We start from the raw sequence: 25,865 nt of genomic DNA, 5'->3' as shown, positions 1-25,865 counted from the left end.
GACTTTTTTTGAATTCTGGAATATTTGCATATACATAATGAAATATTTTGGGGATACAACCTAAGTTTAAACATGAAATTCACATTATACATATAGCTCGAAGGTAGTTTTTTTTTTTTTTTTTTGGAGACGGAGTATTGATCTGTCGCCCGCCTGGGCTGGAGTGCAGTGGCCGGATCTCAGCTCACTGCAAGCTCCGCCTCCCGGGTTTACGCCATTCTCCTGCCTCAGCCTCCGGAGTAGCTGGGACTACAGGCGCCCGCCATCTCGCCCAGCTAGTTTTTTGTATTTTTTAGTAGAGACGGGGTTTCACCGTGTTAGCCAGGATGGTCTCGATCTCCTGACCTCGTGATCCGCCCGTCTCGGCCTCTCAAAGTGCTGGGATTACAGGCTTGAGCCACCGCGCCCGGCCGAAGGTAGTTTTATATATGTACACATATACATACATATATTTATATATATATAAATTTTAGAGACAGGGTCTCATTCTATCATCCAGGCTGGAATGCAGGGACATGATCATAGCTCACTCCAGCCTGGATCTCCCAGGCTCAAGTGATCCTCCTACCTCAGATCCTCCCAAGTAGCTAGGACTACAGGTGTGTGTCACCACATCTAGCTAATATTTTAATTTTTTGTAGAGATAGGGTTTTGCTGTTACCCAGGCTGGTCTTGAACTGCTAGCCTCAAGTGATCCTCCCGCCTCAGCCTCCTAAAAAGAGTTTTATACAATACTTAAAATGCTATTTTCTGCATGAAACAGTTTGTGTTAAGTCCTTATGTGTGGAATTTTCCACTTGTGGTGTCATGTCAGTATTCAAAAAGTTTTGGGTCTTGGAGCATTCTGGATTTCAGATTTTCGGATTAGAGATGCTCAACCTGTAGGTGGATTTTGTTTTGTTTTGTTTTGTTTTGTTTTGTTTTTGAGACGGAGTCTCGCTCTGTCGCCCGGGCTGGAGTGGTGCAGTGGCCGGATCTCAGCTCACTGCAAGCTCCGCCTCCTGGGTTCACGCCATTCTCCTGCCTCAGCCTCCCGAGTAGCTGGGACTACAGGCGCCCGCCACATCGCCCGGCTAGTTTTTTGTATTTTTAGTAGAGACGGGGTTTCACCGTGTTAGCCAGGATGGTCTCGATCTCCTGACCTCGTGATCCACCCGTCTCGGCCTCCCAAAGTGCTGGGATTACAGGCTTGAGCCACCGCGCCCGGCCTGTGGATTTTCTATTACTTATAAAGAGTGGATACACTGAAGAACCAAACCAAGGCAGTTTCAGCGGCACGGGATAGATAGCACCTGACACTCAGGTGCCAAGGGGACCCCAGTGAGGGGTGCTACAGGTCTCGGCTTAGAGGTTTTCTCTCCTGGAAAGCCCCTGCATGTGCCCCCCAAGTTGGGTTAAACAGTTCCCTCTACGCTTGCTCCCATTTTGCCTCCTTTCACACCATGCTGCACCATGACCAAGTGGCCAGAGGCCGGGGCCTGGGCATGATGAACACAGTCAGATGACTCAATGAGAATAAGGAAACCAGGCTGGAGAGCCACAGGAGGAAGAGGTACATGGGGAAGAGATAGGAGGATGCACTGACTGAAACGGGCTGTGGGGGCATGGCCTGGCAGGGGTAGGGGAGGGGTTCCCTGTGGCAGGGTGGTCACTTACGTTTTATTGGTGCCTCAAAGGACTTGGCCACTGTCACCATCACATTGGTGCCAAATACCTAGAAGGAGAGAAGAGCAGTATGAAGGAAGGAAGGGGCTGTGGGGAAAGAATAGCTGTCCCTAGGCTTCTAGAAGTGCTGTTGCCTGGAATCTGAGGGGAGCTGGGAAGGGCTCTGGTGCAGATCTGAAGTTGAGGTGAGGTGGCCACTGATACTGGTTCTGGGCAACAAAGGGGAAATTCGAGGGAGTATAGAAAGGACCTCTGATGGCCCAAGCCAGGCAGCCTATGTTTGTTCACAGTTCTGTTCCTCCCAAGTGATAAAATCCCCCAGCGCCACCCACTCAAGAGAAGAGGCTGCTTGGGGCCAGGAAAAGCATGCCTGAGTCAAGCTGACCTCAGTCCCTCTGCGATGCCTCTCAGAGTCAATGTGAGAGGCATCACAGGCCAGGGCTGGTGTGCAGCTGAGCACAGATGGCCTGTCCTCCCAGGTAAATGCCCTTGCTGGGCCCATTCATCAACATTCTTCCACCCCTACCTGAACTTCTCTGAGTCTCAACTCCCTTGCTGAGGAGACATGGGATTCGGTAACACCCCTACTGGCAAGGAAGATATGCAGGTGGTTGGAAGGCACCGGGCATGAGTGTGCTCTCAAAAAGAGGTGGAATCTGCTCTCTGGCTCCATCTCACATATGGGCCCAGAGAGGACTTGCTCTGGGGTCTGGAACTTCAGCCCAAAACAGCTCTTCTCCATCAGATGACTGCCACTTGGGCCAGAGAGGCAGGAAAGCAGGAAGATAAGATGGTCCTGGAGCCAGACATCCTTGGCATCCCTGCCTGACTCACCCAGAAGACATCGTAGATGAAGAGTCCGCCCAGCAGGATGCAGCCAGTGCTGACATTGTTGAGGTGCAGGAGCTCTACTCCATTAAGGGAGAAGGCCAGGCCAAAAAGGTTGTTGGCAATCCAGTGCTGAGGAAAGCGGGAAGTGAGACCAGCTTGCTGTGCCCCACCCTGCCCTGTCAACCCCATCCTCCCCTTCTGCCCAGGTCCTGGCTACTCACCTTCCTCAGCAGGTACCAGACGCCAACGATGCTGCTCAGGCCCAGGCACACCAGGTCCTTGGTGTCAAATTCATAATTGATGATCTCTGAGCAGAGAGGCCAGGTAAGTCCACTCCCTGGGGCGGGGCTATCCCTCCCACCTGTCAGCCCCTGGATGGAGGAGGGCATGGCTATGGGCACTGTGAGAGGTTCACAGGCTGGGGGCGCTAAGCTTTGGCTGCCCCAGATTAGTATGAGTTTCAGGAAGGGGAGAGCTCACTGGAGCCACTCCAACCCCTCCAATTTCCTACAGGAGGGAATGGAGGCCCAGAGAAACTCACAAGCCTGGCACAGGGTCAGCGGGAAGTGGTCTTTGGTGTTAGAAGCACAGGCTTTGTTACTTGTACCTGGGTGACCTTGGGGAAGGCAGTTCCCTCTCTGAGCTTCCGTTTTCTTATCTGTAAAAAGGGGATAACAGCATCCCCTCTGAGGGCTGCTGTGAGGAATAAGTAAGACAGTCCTTACAATGCGTCCAGCACAGTGCCTGGCACATAGCGGGTGCTCAGTCAATGCCAGCTGCCACTGAACCCAGGTCTTTAGAAAGGTCTAAGTTAATTCTGGAATCTTTCTTCTTTGCCACCAAAGGATGAAGAAGGTTAGCGGCAGCCTTAGTTCACTAGCAGGCGATGAAGAAGGGAAGAGATGCAGGTCTCAAGGAAAGGCCAGAGTCCCCGAGGCTGCTTTCGTAGAGGGCCCTGTGGCAGACATCTTGATGTTAGACCATTCTTGATTGCTTCCAAGCTTCCTAAGAAGACAACTAGAGGCTGTGGAGTTTGCCGGGAGTCACAGAGTCCAGCCACTCCTTTCACATTCCCGAGTGCAGCCGACTGCTTGCTGCTTGTCCCCTAATTTGTTTTTTCCTCTGTGGTAAGAGCACCCTGATTTGTTTTCTATAAAGTATCTGCTAAACTTATTTAGCATAACCACAGAGGCATTGCCTTCACGCTGTCACACACAGACACAAACACACGTACGACACAATCAACATCTACATTTAGCCCCCCAAATGCATTCCTTCTGAGGCTCATTTATATGTCTTCATGTGCCACAGCCCATCATTTAAATAATGGATGTTTTCAATGCCAATTCCTTTGTTGACTTTCTCAATATCTTCTGCAGACATCTTCATGACCCCAACACACAGAGCATGCTGTTTTCCTTCTGCTGTGACTGCTACAATGGTATCTACCGCAGCAGGGTACAGCTTAGCTCCAGCAGAAGTTAAACCTGGACACATAATATTTGCGCCGCTGAGTACAAATTTGATAGCTCCTTTATCAACCTGCTGGTGTGGCAGGATAAAAGGGTATTTGTGAAGCAATCTTAGAGTTGGACAAAAAGGCCCCTTTCTTTGTCTAAAAAACAGTAATTCTCCACTTACGGTAAGGATTTCTGTATGTTCGTGGCATCGGACTATTTTGACAGGATCTTTCTTAGGCATGATTTGATTAAGCCATGGTTCAATACCTGGAAATTGCTCTACCAGTTGGCTCTTAATGCCCTTAATAACTGACGTTTTCAACTGGATGCAGTTGGACACACTTTCCTTTTCATCAAACTTCTTGAACATGATCCAGGGTGAAGCGGGCGACAACAGGGAAACAAACGGAATTGGCAAAGCTCCGGTAGAGTCCCCCTGCAGGCAGGCTAGCGCGGGCGCCACGCAGACTGCCGGTCAGAGCCGTTGTCGCTAACCGGAAGATGACACAGCCAGCGCGCTTTACGGCCCGGTGAAATCTGACAACTTCCGCTCTCTGAACGCCACGTCACGACTGCGCTTGGCCCGCTGTTTTTTCGACTGCTGGTTCTTCTCCAATGAGAATCGCTGAAACAGTAGGGCTTGAGAAGCAAGAAGTGATACGAATGCTTTCTCCTTGCCGAAAGAGAGGACTGGAGCTGCGCACCCTGATGAGTTAGGTCTAACTGGACACGAGCCCGACTCACGGCCATTTTCCAGCTTCTCTTACAGCTAAATGGACCCGGGATATGGATGCCTCTCCTTCCCTCTGGCTGGGCAGTGGAGTGATGACACCACCCTGACCCGAGGGCCAGCGCTGTATATGACGGAGCATGAGATAGATAGGGTCTGGGATCTTGAAGGCTCTGTGGTACAAGCTTAGCCTTTTTACTATTTTATTTATTTTTTTAGACAGGGTCTTGCTCTGTCGCCCAGGCTGGAGTGCAGTGGTGTGACCGTGGCTTACAGCAGCCTCCACCTCCACGGCTCAAGCGACCCTCCTGCATCAGCTGCTCAGTGTTGGGATTACAGGCATGGGTCACCGCGCCTGGCCAAGCTTAGTCTTTTTTTTTTTTTTTTTGAGACAGGGTCTCACTCTGTCGCCCGGGCTTGAGTGCAGTGGCGCGATTTAGGCTCACTGCAACCTCTGCCTTCCCAGGTTCAAGCAATTCTCCTGCCTCAGCCTCCCAAGTAGCTGGGATTTCAGGTACACTCCACCATGCCTGGCTAATTTTTTTTGTATTTTTAGTAGAGACGGGGTTTCGCCATGATGGCCAGGCTAGTCTGGAACTCCCGATCTCAAGTCATCTACCTACCTCAGCCTCCCAAAGTGCTGGGAGGCATGAACCATCTCACCTGGCCCAAGCTTAGCCTTAAAAAAAAAAAAAAAAAAAAAAAAAAAAAAAAATCAACAATTGTTTCTTTGACAGAAATTCCTTAGAGATGCACAAAGCAATCACATAAAATTGCTGCCGATTAGGGACAAGACAGCATGTGCTAGGCACCAGTAAGAGAGAGTGCTATGGCCGGGCACGGTGGCTCACGCCTGTAATCCCAGCACTTTGGGAGGCCGAGGTGGGCGAATCAAGAGGTCAGGAGATGGAGACCATCCTGGCTAACACGGTGAAATCCCATCTCTACTAAAAGTACAAAAAAATTAGCTGGGTGTGGTGGCGTGTGCCTGTAGTCCCAGCTACTCGGGAGGCTGAGGCAGGAGAATGGTGTGAACCCAGGAGGTGTAGCTTGCAGTGAGCCAAGATTGTGCCACTGCACTCCAGCCTGGGCAACAGAGTGAGACCCTGTTTCAAAAAAAAAAAAAAAAAAAAAGTGCTAGATTTCACATGCTCAGTATTTTACACAAGAGAAATACCTGCTGGGCGTGGTGGCTCACTCACGCCTATAATTCTAGCGCTTTGGGAGGCTGAGGTGGGCAGATCACTTGAAGTCAGGAGTTTGAGACCAGCCTGGCCAGCATGGCAAAACTCCATCTCTACTAAAAATACAAAAAAATTAGCTGGGCGTGGTGGCACACACCTGTAATCCCAACTACTCAGTTGGCTGAGGTTTCAGTGAGCTGAGATGGCGCCACTGCACTCCACCCTGGGTGACAGAACAAGGCTCTGTCTCAAAAAACAAAAAACAACAACAAAAAAGAAATACCTGCTATTTGGTCAAGCCATTGATAATCTTGTTACAGTATTTGAATCCATACCCTAACCTGCAAATCCCAGGATCTCCACACTTCCTCATAGTTTGCATTTTTTTTTTAATTAATTTTTTTGTAGAGATGAGGTCTCACTATGTTGCCTAGGCTGGTTTCAAATTCCCGGCCTCAAGTGATCATCCTCTCTTGGACTCCCAAAGTGCTGGGATTACAGACATGAGACACTGTTTCTGGTCAGTTTTTATTTTTGAAAAAGAGCTGTGGAACCCCCTTTTCAAACCTTAGGTGAGGCACTGATCACACTAAAAATATATATGAATAAAATAATCACGAAGGCCAACTTTGACTGAGTGCTTATTATGAGCCAGGCAGCATGCTGAATGCTTTCCACTTACTGACTCGCCATCTTAACAACATGACTGTGGAGGTCCCAGATTAACACTTTCATTTTACAGATGGGAAAAAACAAAACAAAACAAAACACCCAATGCTCAGAGAGGTAAGGCATTCACCCAGGGTCCCATGTCTAGGTAGTAGCAGAGTTGGGATGTGAATCCAGGCCATGAGATTCCAGAGCCCACTTCTTCCATCATTCGCTCTATTGGAGAACCCCAATATTGGAGAGACAAAGGGAATGGCAGAGGAAGATACTCAAGGGACACTACAGAGGAAAGTGGTTAGCACTGACCTTCCTTGTTTTCCCCAGAACCCTGTGTGAAGAGCAGCTGGTACTGTCGATTTGGAAAGGTGGCCGGAAAAAACTTATTCATGAAGGGGCTGGAAGGAAAGACAAAGCAAGTCGGCAAACAGAGCCCCCATGGGTAGTCAGCCTTAACACTCCCCTGCCCCATTTACAGCTGGCACCCCTACAGCTGTCCTGATAGGTAGGTGTTATTGTTCCCACTCTACAGATGTGAAAACAAAGGCCCTCAAAAGGTAAATGATTTGCCCATAGTCACACAGGGGTCCTATATCTCGGCTGAGACTCAAACCTAGGTCTTTGCACTCATAGTGATTTCTGTACTGCCTTTTTGTTAACATCAAAGAAATGCAAAGCAGAAGCAGATAGACTTTCAGGCAAAATACCATTTTTGGGAGAGCACAGGATCCCAAAGTCTGGCCCACATGCCACCTATATGAGTCCCTTGTCAAGAAGCATATTTGTGGACTCCCTTCCAGGCCTATCAAGTTGATGACCTGACAGTCACCCCCACCCCACTCCATGACTTGACATTCTGCTCTCCAACAGCAGGCCTGAGATTTTTACAGACTCAGCTGGAATCAATCAGCCAGATGAATCATAGCCCCCGGGCAGGATGACCATCACATTCACTCCTTCCACAAGGCCTCAGTTGTTTAAGACCAGCTTGGCCTTGTCTCCAGAAGCATTCTCTCTGATTACCCAGCATGCCCCACCTCCCAGCCAGGCAGGAAGCAGAGACCTTTTCTGGACCTTTTTCAGAGCAAGATAAGCAAACCACGGCCTCTTAACCCAGCCTCGTGGCGGTACTGTGGAGTGGCTACAAGCCTGGGTGGCCCAGCCCTGAGGCCCTGCTCTGCCATGTGGCTGTGGGAGACCATTTCAATGGCTCTGTCTCCCTGGACCTCAATTTTCTCACCTGTATACAGGGCTAACAATACCACCTGTCTCAGAGCATTGCTATGAAGATATGAAAAGCAGAACGAATGCTTTGCCTGGCATGGAGTCTTTAGCAGGGATGAGGCAGGCCAGGAAGTACCCATATCACAGTGAAAAAGGGAGGGAAAAGGGAACTCCCTTTTTTTTTTTTTGAGACGGAGTCTTGCTCTGTCGCCCAGGCTGGAATGCAGTGGTGCAAGCTCTGCCTCTCGGGTTCATGCCATTTTCCTGCCTCAGCCTCCCGAGTAGCTGAGACCACAGGCACCTGCCACCATGTCCGACTAATTGTTTTTGTATTTTTAGTAGAGATGGGGTTTCACCATGTTAGCCAGGATGATATCCATCTCCTGACCTTGTGATCCACCCTTCTCGGTGCCCCAAAGTGCTCGGATTACAGGCATAAGCCACCGCACCCGGAAGGCTTGGTGGGAACTCTCTTCTAAAGACCCTGGTGGCATGGAGCAAGATGTAGATTCAAGAACCCTCTCTGGCCAGGTGCAGTGGCTCACGCCTGTAATCCCAACATTTGGGAGGCTGAGGTGGGTGGATCACCTGAGGTCAGGAGTTTGAGACCAGCCTGGCCAACATGGCAAAACCTCATCTCTACTAAAAAAATACAAAAATTAGCCCAGCGTGGTGGCAGGAGCCTGTAATCCCAGCTACTCAGGAGCCTGAGGCAGGAGAATCGCTTGAACCCGGCGGGGGCAGAGGTTGCAGTGAGCTGAGATTGTGCCATTGCACTCCAGTCTGGGTGGCACAGCGAGACTCTGTCTCCAAAAACAGAAACAAAAAACCATCTGTGGGCCTCCATTTCTCCACTTTTCAAAGAGCCGATCCCTCCCAGCCTGTAGAGCTGTGGTGTGAATGATGGGAGGGCTTTGTGAACAGAAGCGCAGCAGGTGTAAGGGCAGACTTGGAAATGGGCTCCCACAACAGGGTTTTGAGGCGGTGGGAGGCAGAAGCTGGGTGGGTGACTGGAAGCTACTTTCAGATTAGTTTGCTGAATCAGTTTTGGGGGAGTCTGAAGTCAGAGTGTGAGTGCAGGTATGGACAGAGGCAGAAAAGCAGGCTGAAGAGCTAAGCCCTTTGCCCATCTTAGCCGGCCTCTTCCTCAGGAGCTTGGTGCTCAGTTTCTCAACCAGCAGAGTGTGATAGTTAAAGACACGGACTCTGGAGCCAGACTTCCTGGGCTCAAATCCTAACTCTGCCACTTATTAGTGGTCTGATCTTGGGAAAGTTACTTAACTGCTCTGTGCAACTGTTCCTCATCTGGAATGCTATAACACCTTTCTTGTAGGGCTACTGAAAGGATTAAATGAGCACTTGGTACCCTACAAACTTAACTGCCGCTTCAATTTCAAGTAGCAAGTCTCCAGATTGGTGTCTGTTATTCTGAGAAAAGAGAGGCTGCTCCACACTACACAGGGGAAGAGTCAAGCGACCAGGCTAGCATTGAGTCTGTGGACTTGAGAACAGAGGCCCTGTCTCATCATCTTCACCCTCCCCTGGGGTGAAGATGCCTGGTGCCTGCTAGACATCTGCTAAATGCTTACTGAATGACTCTGAATGCAGACTTTTGTAGCAGGCAGAGATTCTTCCTGGCCCTTGATGGCTCATGTCAAATGTAAAGGTCATTCCTTCCCACTGACAAGCCACATCCTGGTGCCCTTCTCCCCTGGGGGTGGAAGGCAGGGTCAGTGAAACTGGTGACGTGGCTTCCTCCTCTGGGGTGGCAGATCTGGACCTTCTGGGCTTTTCTTCCCTCTAAGGTCAGCTAGGTGGGGCGAGCTCAGACACAGATGATGAAGTAAGCCGAGGTTCCCTTTGCAGGAAGGATGTCTTGGGTTTGAATCTTGGTGACTACACAAGGTAAGGCAGGCTGTGGCCTCTGCCTTCCTCCAATACCCCAGCTGGGGTTTGTTCCCAAAGAGGCTTAATGTGGGCTTGGAAGTGGTAGTGGAGGTGGAGGGGATCCTAAGAACCTCAGCCTGTGCTGACACAGCTCAGGTGCAGCTCTCTACAGCCTTTCAGCAGGCCTCTCCTCTGCCAGTCCCCAGGAGACCACAGGCTCAATGACAGGAGGTGGCCAGCCCACCCTCTTTAAGCTCCCCCGACTTCACTTTTGCCAAAACTGTAAAGAATAGGGGTTTTGGAGTCACACAGACCTGAGCTCAAAATCTCACTCTGCCCTTACCAGCTGTGAATCCTGGTGGTCACATAACCCCTCTAAGCCCAATTTCCCTGTCTTAAACCTTTGGATCTGTTGTTTGGATCCTGAGGAAGGTCTACGTTTATGGATACAGGCAGCTGATCAAAATTCTAACAACACTGTAGACTTTCCTTGAGAAATTATTTAAGAAAACTCAATTTAATGGAAACATCAATGTAATTAATGGACCAACTTTCTAAAAAGTATGATCAAATAATCCCTTACTTACTAAAATTATTTTCACCAGATTCAGTTCTTTTCCATGTTAATTTTACAATAATGATTTCCTTCATCTGATAGTTTTTGGTCCCCATCAAATTTTTTAGCCCCGTATGGTGAGCATCCCTTCTGCCTACAGCCATCCATTATTCTTATTTTTATATTTTTGAGACGGGGTCTCACTCTGTTACCCATGCTGGAATGCAGTGGCACAATCACAGCTCATTGCAGCCTCTCTGCCTCCCAGGCTCATGCGATCATCCCACCTCAGCCTCCCGAGTAGTTGGGACCACAGGCACACACCACCATACCTGGCTAATTTTTGTATTTTTTGTGGAGACAGCGTCTCAACATGTTGCCCAGGCTGGTCTCGAACTCCTGAGCTCAGGTGATCCACCGGCCTCGGGCTCCCAAAGTGCTGGGATGACAGGTGTGAACCACCATGCCCAGATGATCCATTATTTTTAAAAGGTATGGTTTTCCCAGGTCAAATTTTGTTGCTCTAAATTTCATTAAGAAAATGATTCTTCTGTTAGTTTCTAGTCACTCATACATTTTACCATGTGCAGTTTTGGCTGCTGTTGGTTTTTAATTTTCTGTTGATAATATCTATCTATAAAAATTACGAAGTGGCTAAAAGATAATCAATTCTTTCTCTCTCTCTCTCTCCCCCCACCCCCACTCCCCCTCCTCCCTCCCTCTCTTTTTTTTTTTTCTTTGAGATGGGGTCTCCCTCTGTCACCCAGGCTGGAGTACAGTGGTACGATATTGGCTCATTGCGACCTCTACCTCCTGGGTTCAAGGGATTCTCCTGCCTCAGCCTCCTGAGTAGCTGGGATTACAGGGGCATGCCATCACACCCGGCTACTTTCTTATATTTTTAGTAGAGATGAGGTTTCACCATGTTGCCCGGGCTGGTCTTGAAATCCTGACCCGAGTGATCCACCTGCCTTGGCCTCCCAAAGTGCTGGGATGACAGGTGTGAACCACCATGCCCAGATGATCCATTATTTTTAAAAGGTATGGTTTTCCAGGTCAAATTTTGTTGCTCTAAATTTCATTAAGAAAATGATTCTTCTGTTAGTTTCTAGTCACTCATACATTTTACCATGTGCAGTTTTGGCTGCTGTTGGTTTTTAATTTTCTGTTGATAATATCTATCTATAAAAATTACGAAGTGGCTAAAAGATAATCATTCTTTCTCTCTCTCTCTCTCCCCCCACCCCCACTCCCCCTCCTCCCTCCCTCTCTTTTTTTTTTTTCTTTGAGATGGGGTCTCCCTCTGTCACCCAGGCTGGAGTACAGTGGTACGATATTGGCTCATTGCGACCTCTACCTCCTGGGTTCAAGGGATTCTCCTGCCTCAGCCTCCTGAGTAGCTGGGATTACAGGGGCATGCCATCACACCCGGCTACTTTCTTATATTTTTAGTAGAGATGAGGTTTCACCATGTTGCCCGGGCTGGTCTTGAAATCCTGACCCGAGTGATCCACCTGCCTTGGCCTCCCAAAGTGCTGGGATTACAGGTGTGAGCCACCATGCCCAGCCTCAATTATTTCTTGACATAGATTAATCATCTATGAGAAATTTGGGAGAATGTCCCTTAGTTATTGTTCTAAAAGGGAAAAAAAGTCTTTGGTGTCGAGATGATAAAGGTTCACAATACCGCGCCTGGGCAGCTGGGCAGAGACAAGATCTTCATTGTAGGGTTGTTGCAATAATGTTAAATAATCAGTTCCTCAGCAAACAGCTTAATAGTGGCTTTCAAAACACACTGGGCTCTCTCTCAGGTGGAGGCTGGGCTGTGGGGAGACCTGGGGGTCTCAAGCCTCTCACAGATGCTAGGGTAGGATGGGCTAGAGTTGGGGAGGATCCTAATCAGCATGGGAAAGGACACCCAATGTCTGGAAGTGACTGCCCCCACCCCACCCCAGGTCCACCACGAAAGGACAGGTATGTCCTGTGAGCAAGGGCGACTGGGCCTGCCATTATCTTGGTTGGGTCCAAGTCACTCAGGTTGCCTGGGCCTCCATTATTCAGGATGCAGGGCTGGACTAGAATTCTCCCAAGCTAGCTAGAATAAAATTCTGTGGGTGAAGAATCAGTGCAGGTGAGGACAACAATGACCTCAGTTGGAAGACGAGAGGTGAAGTCCCAGCTATGTAACCCTGGGCCAGCCACTAGGCTCACTGTGTGCTTGGCACTGTGCTCTAGGAATGTTATAGCCTGGGGCTCACTAGACCCTCCCCACACCTCTGAGGAGGTACCTGCAGTCTCTCCATTTTATAGGTAGAAGAACTGATGCTCAGAGCTTGAGTAACTTACACAAATTAGAGCTGGCAGCGCCAGGTGTTGGTCCCAGGGCTGCCTGCCTCTTGACCCCATGCTCCTGACTACCACACTGTCCTGCCAGTGTGCCTAGAAGAATGAAGCCACATTCATATTGGCCTTTTTTTTTTTGAGATGGAGTCTCACTGTCACCAGGCTGGAGTGCAGTGGCACGATCTCGGCTCACTGCAATCTCTGCCTCCCGGGTTCAAGCGATTCTCCTGCCTCAGCCTCCTGAGTAGCTGGGACTACAGGCATGTGCCACCAAGCCCAGCTAATTTTTTTGTATTATTACCAGAGACGGGGTTTCACCATGTTGGCCAGGATGGTCTCGATCTCCTGACCTCGTGATCTGCCTGCCTTGGCCTCCCAAAGTGCTGGGATTACAGGTGTGAGCCACCACCTGGCCTCATATTGCCTTTCAGTGCTTTTGGGAGCAGATTCTGCCTATGCCCTCAATGTGCACAAACTTTCCAGCACCTGACTCTCCCTCCTTTGTATGTCTTCCAGGTTTCCTACCCTTCAAAGAAAGCTAAGTTCAAGTTGAGTTCCTTCCTTCTGGGAACCCTGGCCACCTCTTGGTCTATCAGTGTTTCTTAGCCTGAGGCTGCACCTCTTCAACGGGGTAGACAGAAACATACTGGGACATCTTTGTAGTCACAAGCTGGGGAAGACGGGTATGCAACTCCCATTTGGTGAGCAGGGCAAGGATGCCAATTGTTTGTAATGTGTGGGATAGTCCTGCAGACTGGAGAACTGGCCTGTCCAAAACACAAGTAGCAACCCCCCTAATGAACCACTCTCCCCACTGAAAGGACATGAGCATGTGGCAGTTTGAGTTAGGGTAGCAGTGGGAAGAGGATGGGGTCTGGACCACACCTGGGTTTGAATCCTGGCTCTGTTGCTTATTAGCGGTGTGATCCTAGCAAATTTCTTAACCTCTCTGGGCTTCAGCTTCCATGACTATCATACAGGTGTGAAAGCAAAAGCAACCCATATGAGGTTGTCTGGCAGGTTAACACAGATAATGACAGTGACAGCTAATAGTTACTGAACACTTTATATCGCCAGATACTGTGCTAAAGCTTTCCACATGACCCCATGGGAAGGGTACTATTATTTTTCTCCACATTCACTAGGAAATTGAGGCCAGAGAGATTAAGTAACTTGCCCAAGATCACAGAGCTATTAAGTGGCAGGATCTGGACTCAAAGGTAGTCAAATTCCAGAGCCCACGCTCCTAACTTTTTACCATGCTGCCTCTGGCTCCTTATGAAACAAGATCATGTGTGAGAAGTCCAGCATGGCGCTTAGCACACAGCTAGGCCACAACACCTGGCAGGTGGTACTGGTGTTACTCACCTGAGTACTGTCACAACTAACATGACATTACTGCTCACAAATCACTTTCCCAACAGCTGTGGTGGTGGAAGCACCCACCAGATCCTTATCATTTCTTTTTTTTTTTGAGACGGAGTCTCACTCTGTTGCCCAGGCTGGAGTGCAGTGGCCGGATCTCAGCTCACTGCAAGCTCTGCCTCCCGGGTTCACGCCATTCTCCAGCCTCAGCCTCCCGAGTAGCTGGGACTACAGGCGCCCACCACCTCGCCCGGCTAGTTTTTTGTATTTTTTTAGTAGAGACGGGGTTTCACCGTGTTAGCCAGGATGGTCTTGATCTCCTGACCTCGTGATCCGCCCGTCTCGGCCTCCCAAAGTGCTGGGATTACAGGCTTGAGCCACCGCGCCCGGCCGAGATCCTTATCATTTCTATAAGGAAACTGTGGCCCAGAGAGGTCATTGTTCTTGTCCTAGTCATCTACAGTGTGCAGGGGAAAGAGTCCCTTGAGTTTTACAGCCAGGATTCAAACCTGGCTCTGAGTGATGCCAAAAGTCATGTTCTCATCCAAGACCCTGTACTGGTTTCCGAGAAAGCTGCTTCAAATGTTGCAGAGAGATGCCTTCTGACCTGATGGTGTGGGATAGGGCCAGGATTCCCAGCACGAAGAAATACATGGACAGCAAGAGGTTGATGTACTCCTGGGAGAATATCTGAGGCAGAAATACAAAGAGAAACAGGAAGTTAGGGTTGCCAGTGGCTGTGAGGAAACCAGAGTCCCTGCTTCTCTTCTGGAGGTTGGTTTCACCCTTCTTGAGTTGGGGGACCGTCAGGAAGAGTCTCAGACAATACTAGCGGCATTCTAGTTTCTGCAACTGTGGGGGAAAGGGAGAAACCTCAAGCCCCCAGATGTACCTCGCAAAGGGGTCTGCAGGTTTACGTTTAGTGGCTCTATTATCTGGAGAGAGGCAACTATGTTTGTGCTCAGAGTGCTGCACAGGGGTTCTGAAGGGATAAGGGAGTCTTCAGTATAGAGCCCCAAGAGAGCTGCTGGAACCTCAGAACTCACTCTTCCACACTTCCTTCTTCCTGTTTAATCATCCAGGGAGCCCCTACAGAGTGGCCACCCAGGCTCCAAGCATGCTAGTTACAATACATCTTTCCCACTCCATTTTCCACATTCTGCTTTCTGATGACTCCTCCTGCAGTGATGGCTGAAGCTATGACAGCATCCCTGACAGCTGCTTCTTGGTCTTTTTGTCGTTAGGTGAAACTTCAGAAATATTCTGTCACAATGCTCCAGTCAATGGTCACGTGTTAATTCTGGACTTTGGAAAGGCTATGCCATGGTGCACCATGTTTGCTGCATCACTGCTGAATTTATTACTATGATGGTCTCTAACCTGGAGGGAATAATGTGCTGTTGTGTGAGGTGTAGGGAACCTGGCCACTCTCAAGCAGGGCTGTTTTAGAATCTGCTGAACACCTGTCAGATCATATCACTCCCTTGCTGGAAGCCTCTCTGCAGCTAACTTCTGCTCTCATAAGCTGAAAGCTCATATCCACCTGTTGGCCTCTTGTCCTCGTGGTGGCCACCACAGGTCTCCTGAGCCTTGGCTCACACATGCTCTTGCTCTACACACTGCAGCCACACTGGCCTTTTTGCAGTGTGATGTGTGTGCTACATGCCCACCCACAGGCAGCCGTGTACAAGCTCTCCTGCTGCATGAGATGTTCTCCTCTCTTCTCTCTTCACCGAGGCCACCCCTACTCAACCTTCTTTAGCTCCCAGATCAGAGAAGCTTTGCTCACATAGTTCCCATGACAACAATCAACCCCTCAGTAATTCAGCCCATATTGACTGATTGCCTACTATGTGCAGAGCATTGTGCTAGACACCAGTGATTAGCAAGGAATCAGGCAAAGTTGCTGCTCTCCTAGAGTTCATGGGCCAATGAGGGAGAAAGAATCTCAAAAGAAACAGTTACATATATTGTTAGGTGGTAATGGGCACTAAGAAAAGCAAACCAGGGCAGGGAGATAGAAAATGAAAGGGCAGAGCTGCTATTTTAGACAGGTGGTCAGGGAACGCTCTGGAGGAGAGGACATAGGACGAGTCATAAATGAAGGGAACAGGTGCAAAGGTCCTGAGGTGGATGCATGTTCATGTATGCAGGGACTACAGAGGGCCTGCGAGCCTAGAGCTAAGGGAGCATAGGCACAGTGTCGGGAAAGGAGGCTGGGTGGGAAGAGGGAGCCAGACCCTGCAGTGCCATGGGAAAGTCTTTAGATTCACCTGCATGAGACAGGCTGGTACTGGAGTGCTGAGGGCAGGGTTTGACATGATTAGACAGCATGAGAGGACCCCTCTGCTGCTGTATAGAAGACCCTGCAGGGCAAGAGTGGAAGCAGGGAGCAGGAGGGGGATGGTGCCCTGGCTTGGGGGGATGGAGGGGAAGTGATGAGCAGTGTAAGGATTCCAGATCTGTTCTGCTCCCACCACTCCTGCCCTCCCCGAGATGGAGTTTCACTCTTGTTGCCCAGGCTGGAGTGCAATGGTGCAATCTTGGCTCACTGCAACCTCCACCTCCTGGGTCCAAGTGATTCTCCTGCCTTAGCCTCCCAAGTGGCTGGGATTACAGGCATGCACAACCACGCCTGCCTAATTTTGTATTTTCAGTAGAGATGGGGTTTCACCATGTTGGTCAGGCTGGTCTTGAACTCCTGACCTCAGGTGATCCACCCGCCTTGGCCTCCCAAAAGTGCTGGGATTACAGGTGTGACCCACTGCACCCAGCCTCCAGATCTGTTCTGGAATTGGAGCTGCAAGATGTGTGAAGGAGCTGGATATGAGGGCTTGGCGGGGCAGGGAGGATGACTCCTGGGGTTTCGGCGGAGCTAGGTCAATGCAGGTGCTGTTGTGTGTAAGGGGCTTGGGCAGAACCTTCACCCTGAAGCTGGTTCTTCCATGCTTTCCTGGTGCTATGGACCTCGCCTTGACAGCACTTTGTACAGGTGTAACTTCACATCTATCTATGTGATTGGTGTCTGTCTCTACCACTTAACAAGATGCTTCTTGAGGGCAGGGATGGTCAGCTGTTTTTTTTCACTTCAGTATCCCCAGTACCCAGCCAGGGCCTGATGTCGCAGGCTCTCAATAAATGCAGAATGACTGAATGGAAGGGCAAATCGGTGGTCCATAATGTTAGTGCTACAAGAAAAAGACCTATGAGCAGACTTTGTAGGCATATGAATTGTGCTTTATTATGAAGATGTGGCATACCTCTCACATTGCATTCTTTCAATCTGAGCCCTTGGGGCAAAATGCTCTCAGGCCACACCTCTGAGCTTCTGGGTGGTTTCACTGTGACCCATGCGGATTGGGCACCACGTCTCACTTTCCTTTGTGCTTTGGCTGCTAAAAAGCCAGAGCCACAACTAAGCCCATTTCTAGCAAGAGGACAAGCTTTAGAGCATGGGGTATGGGTGTGGTCCTCACCCAAGGATTGTTTTATCTTATTTTAATTTTCTCCTTTTTTTTTTTTTTTAAATTTTTTTTTTGAGATGGAGTCTCGCTATGTCGCCCAGGCTGGAGTGCAGTGGCGCCATCTCGGCTCACTACAAGCTCCGCCTCCCGGGTTCACGCCATTCTCCTGCCTCAGCCTCCCAAGTAGCTGGGACTACAGGCGCCTGCCACCACGCCCGGCTAATTTTTTGTATTTTTTTTTTTTTTCAGTAGAGACGGGGTTTCACTGTGTTAGCCAGGATGGTCTCGATCTCCTGACCTCCTGATCCGCCCGCCTCGGCCTCCCAAAGTGCTGGGATTACAGGCGTGAGCCACTGCGCCCGGCCTAATTTTCTCCTTTAACTCTATTTCTTCTTTTGTTTTTCTTATGCTGTTGGATTTAATTTTTTGAGTTGCCTCAAAGGAATCAATTTCAAATAAGGTAGGATAAAGTAAATGCTATGATTTTGTGAAATGTTACCGTATTGTAAAAATTTAAAACTTATTTTAAAAACCTATTTTACAGATGATGCCTCAACATTCCCACAAATAGGCTATGAACATTCTGCCCAGGTTCTCCTTCTGGCCCTTTTCTTCTTTTTTTTTTTTTTTTTTTTGAGACGGAGTCTTGCTCTGTCGCCCAGGCTGAAGTGCAGCGGCACGATCTTGGCTTACTACAAGCTCTGCCTCCTGGGTTCACGCCATTCTCCTGTCTCAGCCTCCCGAGTAGCTGGGACTACAGGCGCCCGCCACCAAGCCCAGCTAATTTTTGTATTTTGTTTAGTAGAGATGGGGTTTCACTGTGTTAACCAGGATGGTCTCGATCTCCTGACCTTGTGATCCGCCTGCCTCGGCCTCCCAAAGTGCTAAGATTACAGGTGTGAGCCACTGCACCCGGCCCATTTCTTCTTTTTTTTTTCTTTCAAGACAGGGTCTCACTTTGTTGCTCAGGCTGGAGTGCAGTGGCCCCATCTTGGCTCATTGCAGCCTCGACCTCCAGGGTTCAAGTGAACCTCCTGCCTCAGCCCCCAAGTAGTTGGGGACACAAGTGTGTGCCATCACACCTGGTTAATTTTTGTATTTTTTGTAGAGACAAGGTTTCACCATGTTGGCCAGGCTGATCTTGAACTCCTGGGCTCAAATGATCTGCCGCCTTGGCCTCCCAAAGTGGTGGGATTACAGGTGTGAGCCATGGCGCCCGGCCTCTGGTCCTCTTCTTCTATGACCTAATACCATACAAACATACTGGTAAATCCCCTCATGCTCTTTGCTTGTACCACCCTGAGCCCCAACAAAGGCACTTGCCCAGGGGTCCTCCCCTCTCCTTCCTTCTCTCTGTCCTCTCCCCTTTCTCCCCACCTGCTTAGTTGAGTGGCTTCCTCGGAGCTCCTCCCATATGGCCGCCTGTGTGGCATGCATGCCTCCTTCTCTAGAACATGTGAGTATAGTAAATCCTGTAATTTCATAAGCCTCTCTGAGCATAGTTTCTGTGGCTGTGTGTGAGTGATCCTTAACGACTTCATAAAGGGGGCTGAGTGCAGTGGCTTGTCCCAGCACTTTAGAAGACCAAGGCGGGAGGATTGCGTGAGGCCAGGAGTTCAAGATCAGCATGGGCAATGTGGCAAAACCCCAACTTTACAAAAAATAAAAAAAAAATTAGGCGGGCATGGTGGTGCATGCCTGTAGTTCCAGCCACTCAGGGGGCTGAGATGGGAGGATTACCTGGGCCTAGGAGTTTAAAGTTATTGCGAACTATGATCGCACCACTACACTGCAGCCTGGGTGAAAGAGTAAGACTCTGTCTCTAAAAACAAGAAAAAAAAAAACCTCACAAGGGGAACTTCCTTTTTACAACACAATTGGTGATGAGGATGGGATCATTCTAAACTCAAGGTGAAAGTCCTTGAGAGAGAGGTATATGAAATGAAAGGATTTATTATACTCATAGGTCCTACAGAAGGAGACCCATGGCCAAGTGCCTTTCTTGGGGCTCAGGGTGAAAGACACAAGCAAAAGGAGATCTCACTGATATGTCTGAATGTCACTAGGTCATAGTAGAGGAGGGCGAGAAGGGAAATTGTGGCAGGGACCAGCCTTATCACAGGTACCTGTTCACATGGGCAAAGTGTTCATGGCCTGTTGGTGGGACGTTGAGGCAACAGGAAAATATGAAGTTTTTTTGTTGCTTTTTTTGAGACGAAGTCTCACTCTGTCACCTAGGCTGGAGTGCAGTGGCATGTTCTCGGCTCACCACAACCTCTGCCTCCTGGGTTCAAGCGATTCTCCTGCCTCAGCCTCCCAGTAGCTGAGATTACAGGCATGGGCCACCACGCTCGGTTAATCAACTTTTTTGTATTTTTAGTAGAGATGGGGTTTTACCATGTTGGCCAGGCTGGTCTCGAACTCCTGACCTCAGGTGATCTGCCCGCCTCGGCCTCCCAGTGTTGGGATTACAGGCGTGAGCCACTGCACCCGGCCCTGAAGTTTTAAAAATATACAATATAGTTACAAACTCCAGTGCCCCAATCAGGAAGAGGGGAGGAAAAGGGCTGAGGGAGAGCCGCTGTGGTGGGCTGTTTTTCTGTTAAGCAAACCAACCAGCCAGACGTCAGGGGGGAGTCCAGGAGGAGCCCAGTGGCTGTGCTGTCCAGGCAGCTGCCTTTCAGAAATCTTACTGGGGACACTTTAAAGGCATGGGGAAGAGTATGTATACTCTGTGCTTCTGGCACGAGGCAGACTGAGGCTTACCTGCCCAGAGAGGAGGAAAGGCTGAGCAATAGGAAGCCAGTGCTTTAAATAAAAATGCTCACACCCACTGCTGCCAGAAATTCCTTTTGGGAGCATCTGGTCTAAGGAAAGAATCCTAAATACTAAAAATGTTAGAAGGTCTCTCAAGACTTCAGAAATAGGCTGGGCATAGTGGCTCAAGCCTGTAATCCTAGTACTTTGGGAGGCCGAGACGGGCAGATCACGAGGTCAGGAGATCGAGACCATCCTGGCGAACACGGTGAAACCCCGTCTCTACTAAAAAATACAAAAAACGGCCGGGCGCGGTGGCTCAAGCCTGTAATCCCAGCACTTTGGGAGGCCGAGACGGGTGGATCACGAGGTCAGGAGATCGAGACCATCCTGGCTAACACGGTGAAACCCCGTCTCTACTAAAAATACAAAAAACTAGCTGGGCGAGGTGGTGGGCGCCTGTAGTCCCAGCTACTCGGGAGCTGAGGCAGGAGAATGGCGTAAACCCGGGAGGCGGAGCTTGCAGTGAGCTGAGATCCGGCCACTGCACTCCAGTCCGGGAGACAGAGCGAGACTCCGCCTCAAAAAAAAAAAAAAAAAAAAAAAAAAAAATACAAAAAACTAGCTGGGCGTGGTGGCGGGCGCCTGTAGTCCCAGCTACTCGGGAGGCTGAGGCAGGAGAATGGCGTAACCTGGGAGGCGGAGCTTGCAGTGAGCTGAGATCCGGCCACTGCACTCCAGCCTGGGTGACAGAGCGAAACTCTGTCTCAAAAAAAAAAAAAAAAAAAAAAAAAAGACTTCAGAAATATCTGCCAAAAGCAAAGGCAGAAGCAATGGGCTGGATGTACACAGAGCCACAGAGAGATTTTAAGGTACAGAGAGTGGAAAAGGAAACAGAGGGAGATGCAATGCACAGTTCTATTTATGGAAATGCAATTCCCACTCATACACACAGATACACCAACACTATATATTTTATAAGAAACATATACATCTAACGACAGAAGTCAAATGCATTAAAGCAGCTGCCTCTGGCAGAGGGAGAAATGAAGGTGGGAAATGGAGGTGGATATTGGAGTGAAGTGGGAGAAAAAAAAAAACAAAGTAGGGGGGCCTGGCATAGATCAAGAATGGTATGCTATGAACCAAGGCACTTGATAAATTCAGCTGTTTTTTTGTTTGTTTTGTTTTGAGATGGAGTCTCTGTCACCAGGCTGGAGTGCAGTGGCGCGATCTCGGCTCACTGCAACCTCCAACTCCCTGGTTCAAGCTATTCTCCTAACTCGGCCTCCCAAGTAGCTGGGATTGCAGGAGTGCGCCACCGTGCCCCACTAGTTTTTGTATTTTTAGTAGAGATAGGGTTTCACCATGTTGGCCAGGATGATCTCGATCTCCTGACCTCATGATACACCTGCCTTGGCCTCCCAAAGTGCTGGGATTACAGGAGTGAGCCACTGCGCCTGGCCTAAATTCAGCTCTTTACCCGAGGTCCAGGAAAAAAGAAAAATAAATCTGTGAACAGTCAATGTTATTTAGTGCACTCTTATTTCTTAGAGTAAAAATCAGAATGACATTTTCTGTTTAAAGTGAGGGGGATGCTTTAAGTCAACTGTGCTGTATCTGCTTATAGGGATATTTCTTTGTCAGGGTAACATTCATGTCCAGGCTGGAGTGCAGCGGCGTGATCATAGCTCACCACAGCCTTGAACTCCCAGGCTCAAGTCATCCTTCAGCCTCAACCTCCTGAGTAGCTGGGAATATAAGCCTGCACCACCATGTCTGGCTAATTTTTAAATGTTGTGTAGAGATGCAGTCTTGCTATGTTGCCCAGGCTGGTTGCTCGTGGGGATACCCTGTAACCATTAAAAAGAGTATTTCTCAGGAGGCTCAGGCAGGAGAATCGCTTGAACCTGGGAGGCAGAGATTGCAATGAGCCGAGATCATGCCACTGCACTCCAGCCTGGGTGATAGAGAGAGACTCTGTCTCAAAAAACAAAACAAAACAAAACAAAACAACAATAAAAAAAAACAACAAAAAAAGAGGATTTATAGCTGGGTGTAATGACATATATCTCTGGTGCCAAATACTCAGGAGGCTGAAACGGGAGGATCACCTGAGCCTGGGAGAACAAGGCTTCAGTAAGCTATGATTATGTGACTGCACTCCAGCCTGGGCAACAGAGCAAGAACTCATCTCTAAAAAAAAAAAAAAAATCTGATCCAAAATGAGGGAGCTATGCAATAGGAAACAGGTGTTAAAAAATTATGTTTTTGGCCAGGCGCAGTGGCTCACACCTGCAATCCCAGCTCTTTGGGAGGCCAAGGCAGGAGGATTACCTGAGGCCAGGATTATAGCAAGGTGAAACCCTGTCTCTACTAAAAATACAAAAATTAGCCGGGCATGGTGGCATACACCTGTAATCCTAGCTACTTGGGAGAGGCTGAGGCAGGAGAATCGTTTGAACCTGGGAGGTGGAGGTTGCAGTGAGCAAAGAACGTGCCAGTGCACCCCAGCCTGGGCAACAGAGTGAGACTCCATCTCAAAAAAAAAAAAAAAAAAAAAAAAAGGTTTTTATTCACTCACAGACTGGAAAAAACTAAAACTTTTGGTGCTATCCAACGCAGGTGAGCGCCTGGGTAGGACAGCACGCTTGTAACTGTCAGTGGGAATGTAAAATGATACAATCTTTTTGGAGGGTGATTTGGCACTATCTAATTACAAATGGAGATGCACTGGACCTGGTAGACCTACTGCAGATAAACTTGAAGAAAATAAGTGCACAAATTATGTGTATGAAGTGTTCACGACAATACTGCTATGATAACCCTAACACAGGACAGATCTAAACACCCTCAGGGTACACTGTAAAACAGAACCATGAGCAGCTGTTAAAAAGAATGAGAGAGGCTGGCCACGGTGGCTCATGCCTGTAATCCCAGCACTTTGGGAGGCTGAGGCGGGCGGATCACAAGGTCAAGAGATCAAGACCATCCTGGCCAACATGGTGAAACCCCATCTCTACTAAAAATACAAAAATCAGCTGGGCATGCTGGCACGCACCTGTAGTCCCAGCTACTCGGGAGGCTGAGGCAGAAGAATCGCTTGAACCATGGAGGCGGAGGTTGCACTGAGCTGAGATCGCTCCATTGCACTCCAGCCTGGTGACAGAGCGAGACTCTGTCTCAAAAAAAAAAAAAAAGAATGAAAGAATGGGGTAATGTTGACTTTGTTGATATAAAAATACCTCTGTGGTAAGAATCATGTATTTGATACATATATAAATATATATAATTTAACATAAGTATAGATTTTATGCATGACAGAATCACAGGAAACTACTGGGGAGAGGATTATGGTTCATTTGTACTTTAGGTTGAAAAAAAATTTTTTTTAAATTTTGAGACGAAGTCTTGCTCTGTTGCCTAGGCTGGCAACAAATTTTTAAAATGATGTACATTATTGATGAATCGGTTTATTTATTTACTTATGAATGAGATGGGGGCTCACTATGTTGCCCACACTGGTCTGTAACTCCTGAGCTCAAGTGATCCTCCCACCTTAGCCTCCCAAAGTGCTGGGATAACAGGTGAGCCACTGCACCAGGCCTACACGTATTTTTTTTTTTTAATTGAGCCTTTTTTTGTTTTTAATTGAGACAGAGTCTTGCTCTGTCGCCAGGCTGGAGTGCAGTGGTGTGATCTCAGCTCACTGCAACCTCTGCCTCCTGCGTTCAAGTGATTCTCCTGCCTCAGCCTCCCAAGTAGCTGGGACTACAGGCACACGCCACCATCCCCAGCTAATTTTTGTTATTTTTAGTAGAGACTGGGTTTCACCATGTTGGCCAGGATGGATTTTTTGTAGTTTTTGTAGAGATGGGGTTTCACCATGTTGGCCAGGCTGGTCTCGAATTCCTGACCTCAGATGAATTCCTGACCACCCACTTTGGCTTCCCAAAGTGCTGGGATTACAGGTATGGGCCACTGTGCCCAGCCTACATTTTAAGATGTAAATTAAAGTCATCCTTGAGGAATTTTCAATGACCAGGAAAAAATTTGATGTACTATTAAAAGAACAAGAAGGGGCCAGGTGTGGTGGTTCATGCCTGTAATACCAGCACTTTACAAGGTCAAGGCAGGTGGATAGCTTGAGCCCAGGAGTTCGAGACCAGCCTGGGCAACATGCAAAACCCCATCTCCACTAAAAACATGAAAATTAGCTAGGTGTGGTGGTACACGCCTTGTAGTCCCAGCTACTCTGGAGGCAGAGGTGGGAGGATCACTTGAGCCCAGGAGGTCAAGGCTGCAGTGAGCCATGATTGCACCACTGCACTCCAGCCTGGGTGACAGAGCAAGACCCTGTCTCAAAAACAAAACAAAACAAACAAAACAAGGGCCTGGCATGGTGGCTTACATCTGTAATCTTAGTGCTTTAGCAGGCCAAGGAATTGGTAACCAGCCTGGGCAACATAGTGAAACCCTATCTCTAAAAAAAAAATAGAATAAAATAAAATCAGCCAGTTTTTTCCACTTGAGTCCAGGAGTTGAGGTTGCAGTGAGCCATGATTGCGCCAGAGAACTCCAGGCTGGGCAAGAGTGAGACCCTGTCTCTAAAAAAACCAATCAACAAAGAAAAACCTAACATAAACAACAAAAAGAAGATCCAACACTACAGTTATGATTAGAATAATGCTAAACAGGCCGGGCACGGTGGCTTACGCCTGTAACACCAGCACTTTGGGAGGCAGAAGTGGGAGGATTACTTGAGCCCAGGAGTTTGAGACCAGACCGGGCAACAAAGCGAAATCTTGTTTCTACTAAAAGAAAAAATTGGCTGAGTGCAGTGGCTCACACCTATAATCCCAGCACTTTGGAAGGCCGAGGTGGGCGGATCATGAGGTCAGGAGTTCAAGACCAGCCTGACCAACACAGTGAAACCCTGTCTCTACTAAAAATACAAAAATTAGCTGGGCGTGGTGGTGTGCGTCTACTCCCAGCTACTCAGCCGGCTGAGGCAGGAGAATCACTTGAACCCAGGAGGTGGATGTTGTAGTGAGCCGAGATTGCGCCACTGCACTCCAGCCTGGGCGACAGAGCAAGACTCTGTCTCAAAAAAGAAAAAATTAGCCGGGTGGCCGGGCGCGGTGGCTCAAGCCTGTAATCCCAGCACTTTGGGAGGCCGAGACGGGCAGATCACAAGGTCGGGAGATCGAGACCATCCTGGCTAATACGGTGAAACCCCGTCTCTACTAAAAATACAAAAAAACTAGCCGGGCGAGGTGGCGGGCGCCTGTAGTCCCAGCTACTCGGGAGGCTGAGGCAGGAGAATGGCGGAAACCCGGGAGGCGGAGCTTGCAGTGAGCTGAGATCTGGCCACTGCACTCCAGTCCGGGCGACAGAGCGAGACTCCGCCTCAAAAAAAAAAAAAAAAAAAAAAAAAAAAAGAAAAAATTAGCCGGTGTGGTGGTGCGTGCCTGTAGTCCCAGCTACTTGGGAGGCTGAGGCAGGAGGATCTCTTGAGCCTAAGAGGTTGAGGCTGCAGTAAACTGTGATGGCGCCACTACACTCCAGCCTGGGGGACAGAGTGAGACCCTGTCCTAAAATAAATAAATAAAAAGCCCAAAAGGAGATACGCCAAATTTTTTTTTTTTTTTTTTTTTTGAGACGGAGTCTTGCTCTGTCGCCCAGGCTGGAGTGCAGTGGCCGGATCTCAGCTCACTGCAAGCTCCGCCTCCT

General features: G+C 48.9%; 2 protein-coding genes across 6 annotated transcripts in view; both read right to left on the bottom strand.

The window, feature by feature from the left end:
- Window positions 1-25,865, bottom strand: part of HM13 (histocompatibility minor 13) — a 57,061-nt gene that overhangs the window by 17,986 nt on the left and 13,210 nt on the right. For all 5 annotated transcript variants that reach the window (XR_004431186.1, XR_004431187.1, XM_033186021.1 and 2 more), the window contains exons 3-7: window positions 14,519-14,601; window positions 6,846-6,934; window positions 2,718-2,803; window positions 2,500-2,625; window positions 1,657-1,714 (exon numbers count right to left, since the gene is read on the bottom strand). Coding sequence is in view for 3 of the 5 variants with exons in the window: in XM_033186021.1 (XP_033041912.1) it covers window positions 1,657-1,714; window positions 2,500-2,625; window positions 2,718-2,803; window positions 6,846-6,934; window positions 14,519-14,601 (442 nt within the window). In the remaining 2 variants the exon portion in view is untranslated. The remainder of the gene's footprint in view (window positions 1-1,656; window positions 1,715-2,499; window positions 2,626-2,717; window positions 2,804-6,845; window positions 6,935-14,518; window positions 14,602-25,865) is intronic.
- On the bottom strand, window positions 2,874-5,003 carry LOC117068613 (malignant T-cell-amplified sequence 1-like). Its single transcript, XM_033186022.1, has one exon. The coding sequence runs from the start codon at window positions 4,324-4,326 to the stop codon at window positions 3,781-3,783; it is 546 nt and encodes a 181-aa protein (XP_033041913.1). The 5' UTR covers window positions 4,327-5,003; the 3' UTR covers window positions 2,874-3,780.

Source organism: Trachypithecus francoisi, unplaced genomic scaffold, assembly GCF_009764315.1.
Source record: "Trachypithecus francoisi isolate TF-2019V2 unplaced genomic scaffold, Tfra_2.0 Lachesis_group21, whole genome shotgun sequence".
In the NCBI taxonomy this organism is placed as follows: domain Eukaryota; kingdom Metazoa; phylum Chordata; class Mammalia; order Primates; family Cercopithecidae; genus Trachypithecus; species Trachypithecus francoisi.
Note: the sequence above shows the minus strand (reverse complement) of the source record. Positions and strands in the feature narration are given on the sequence as shown.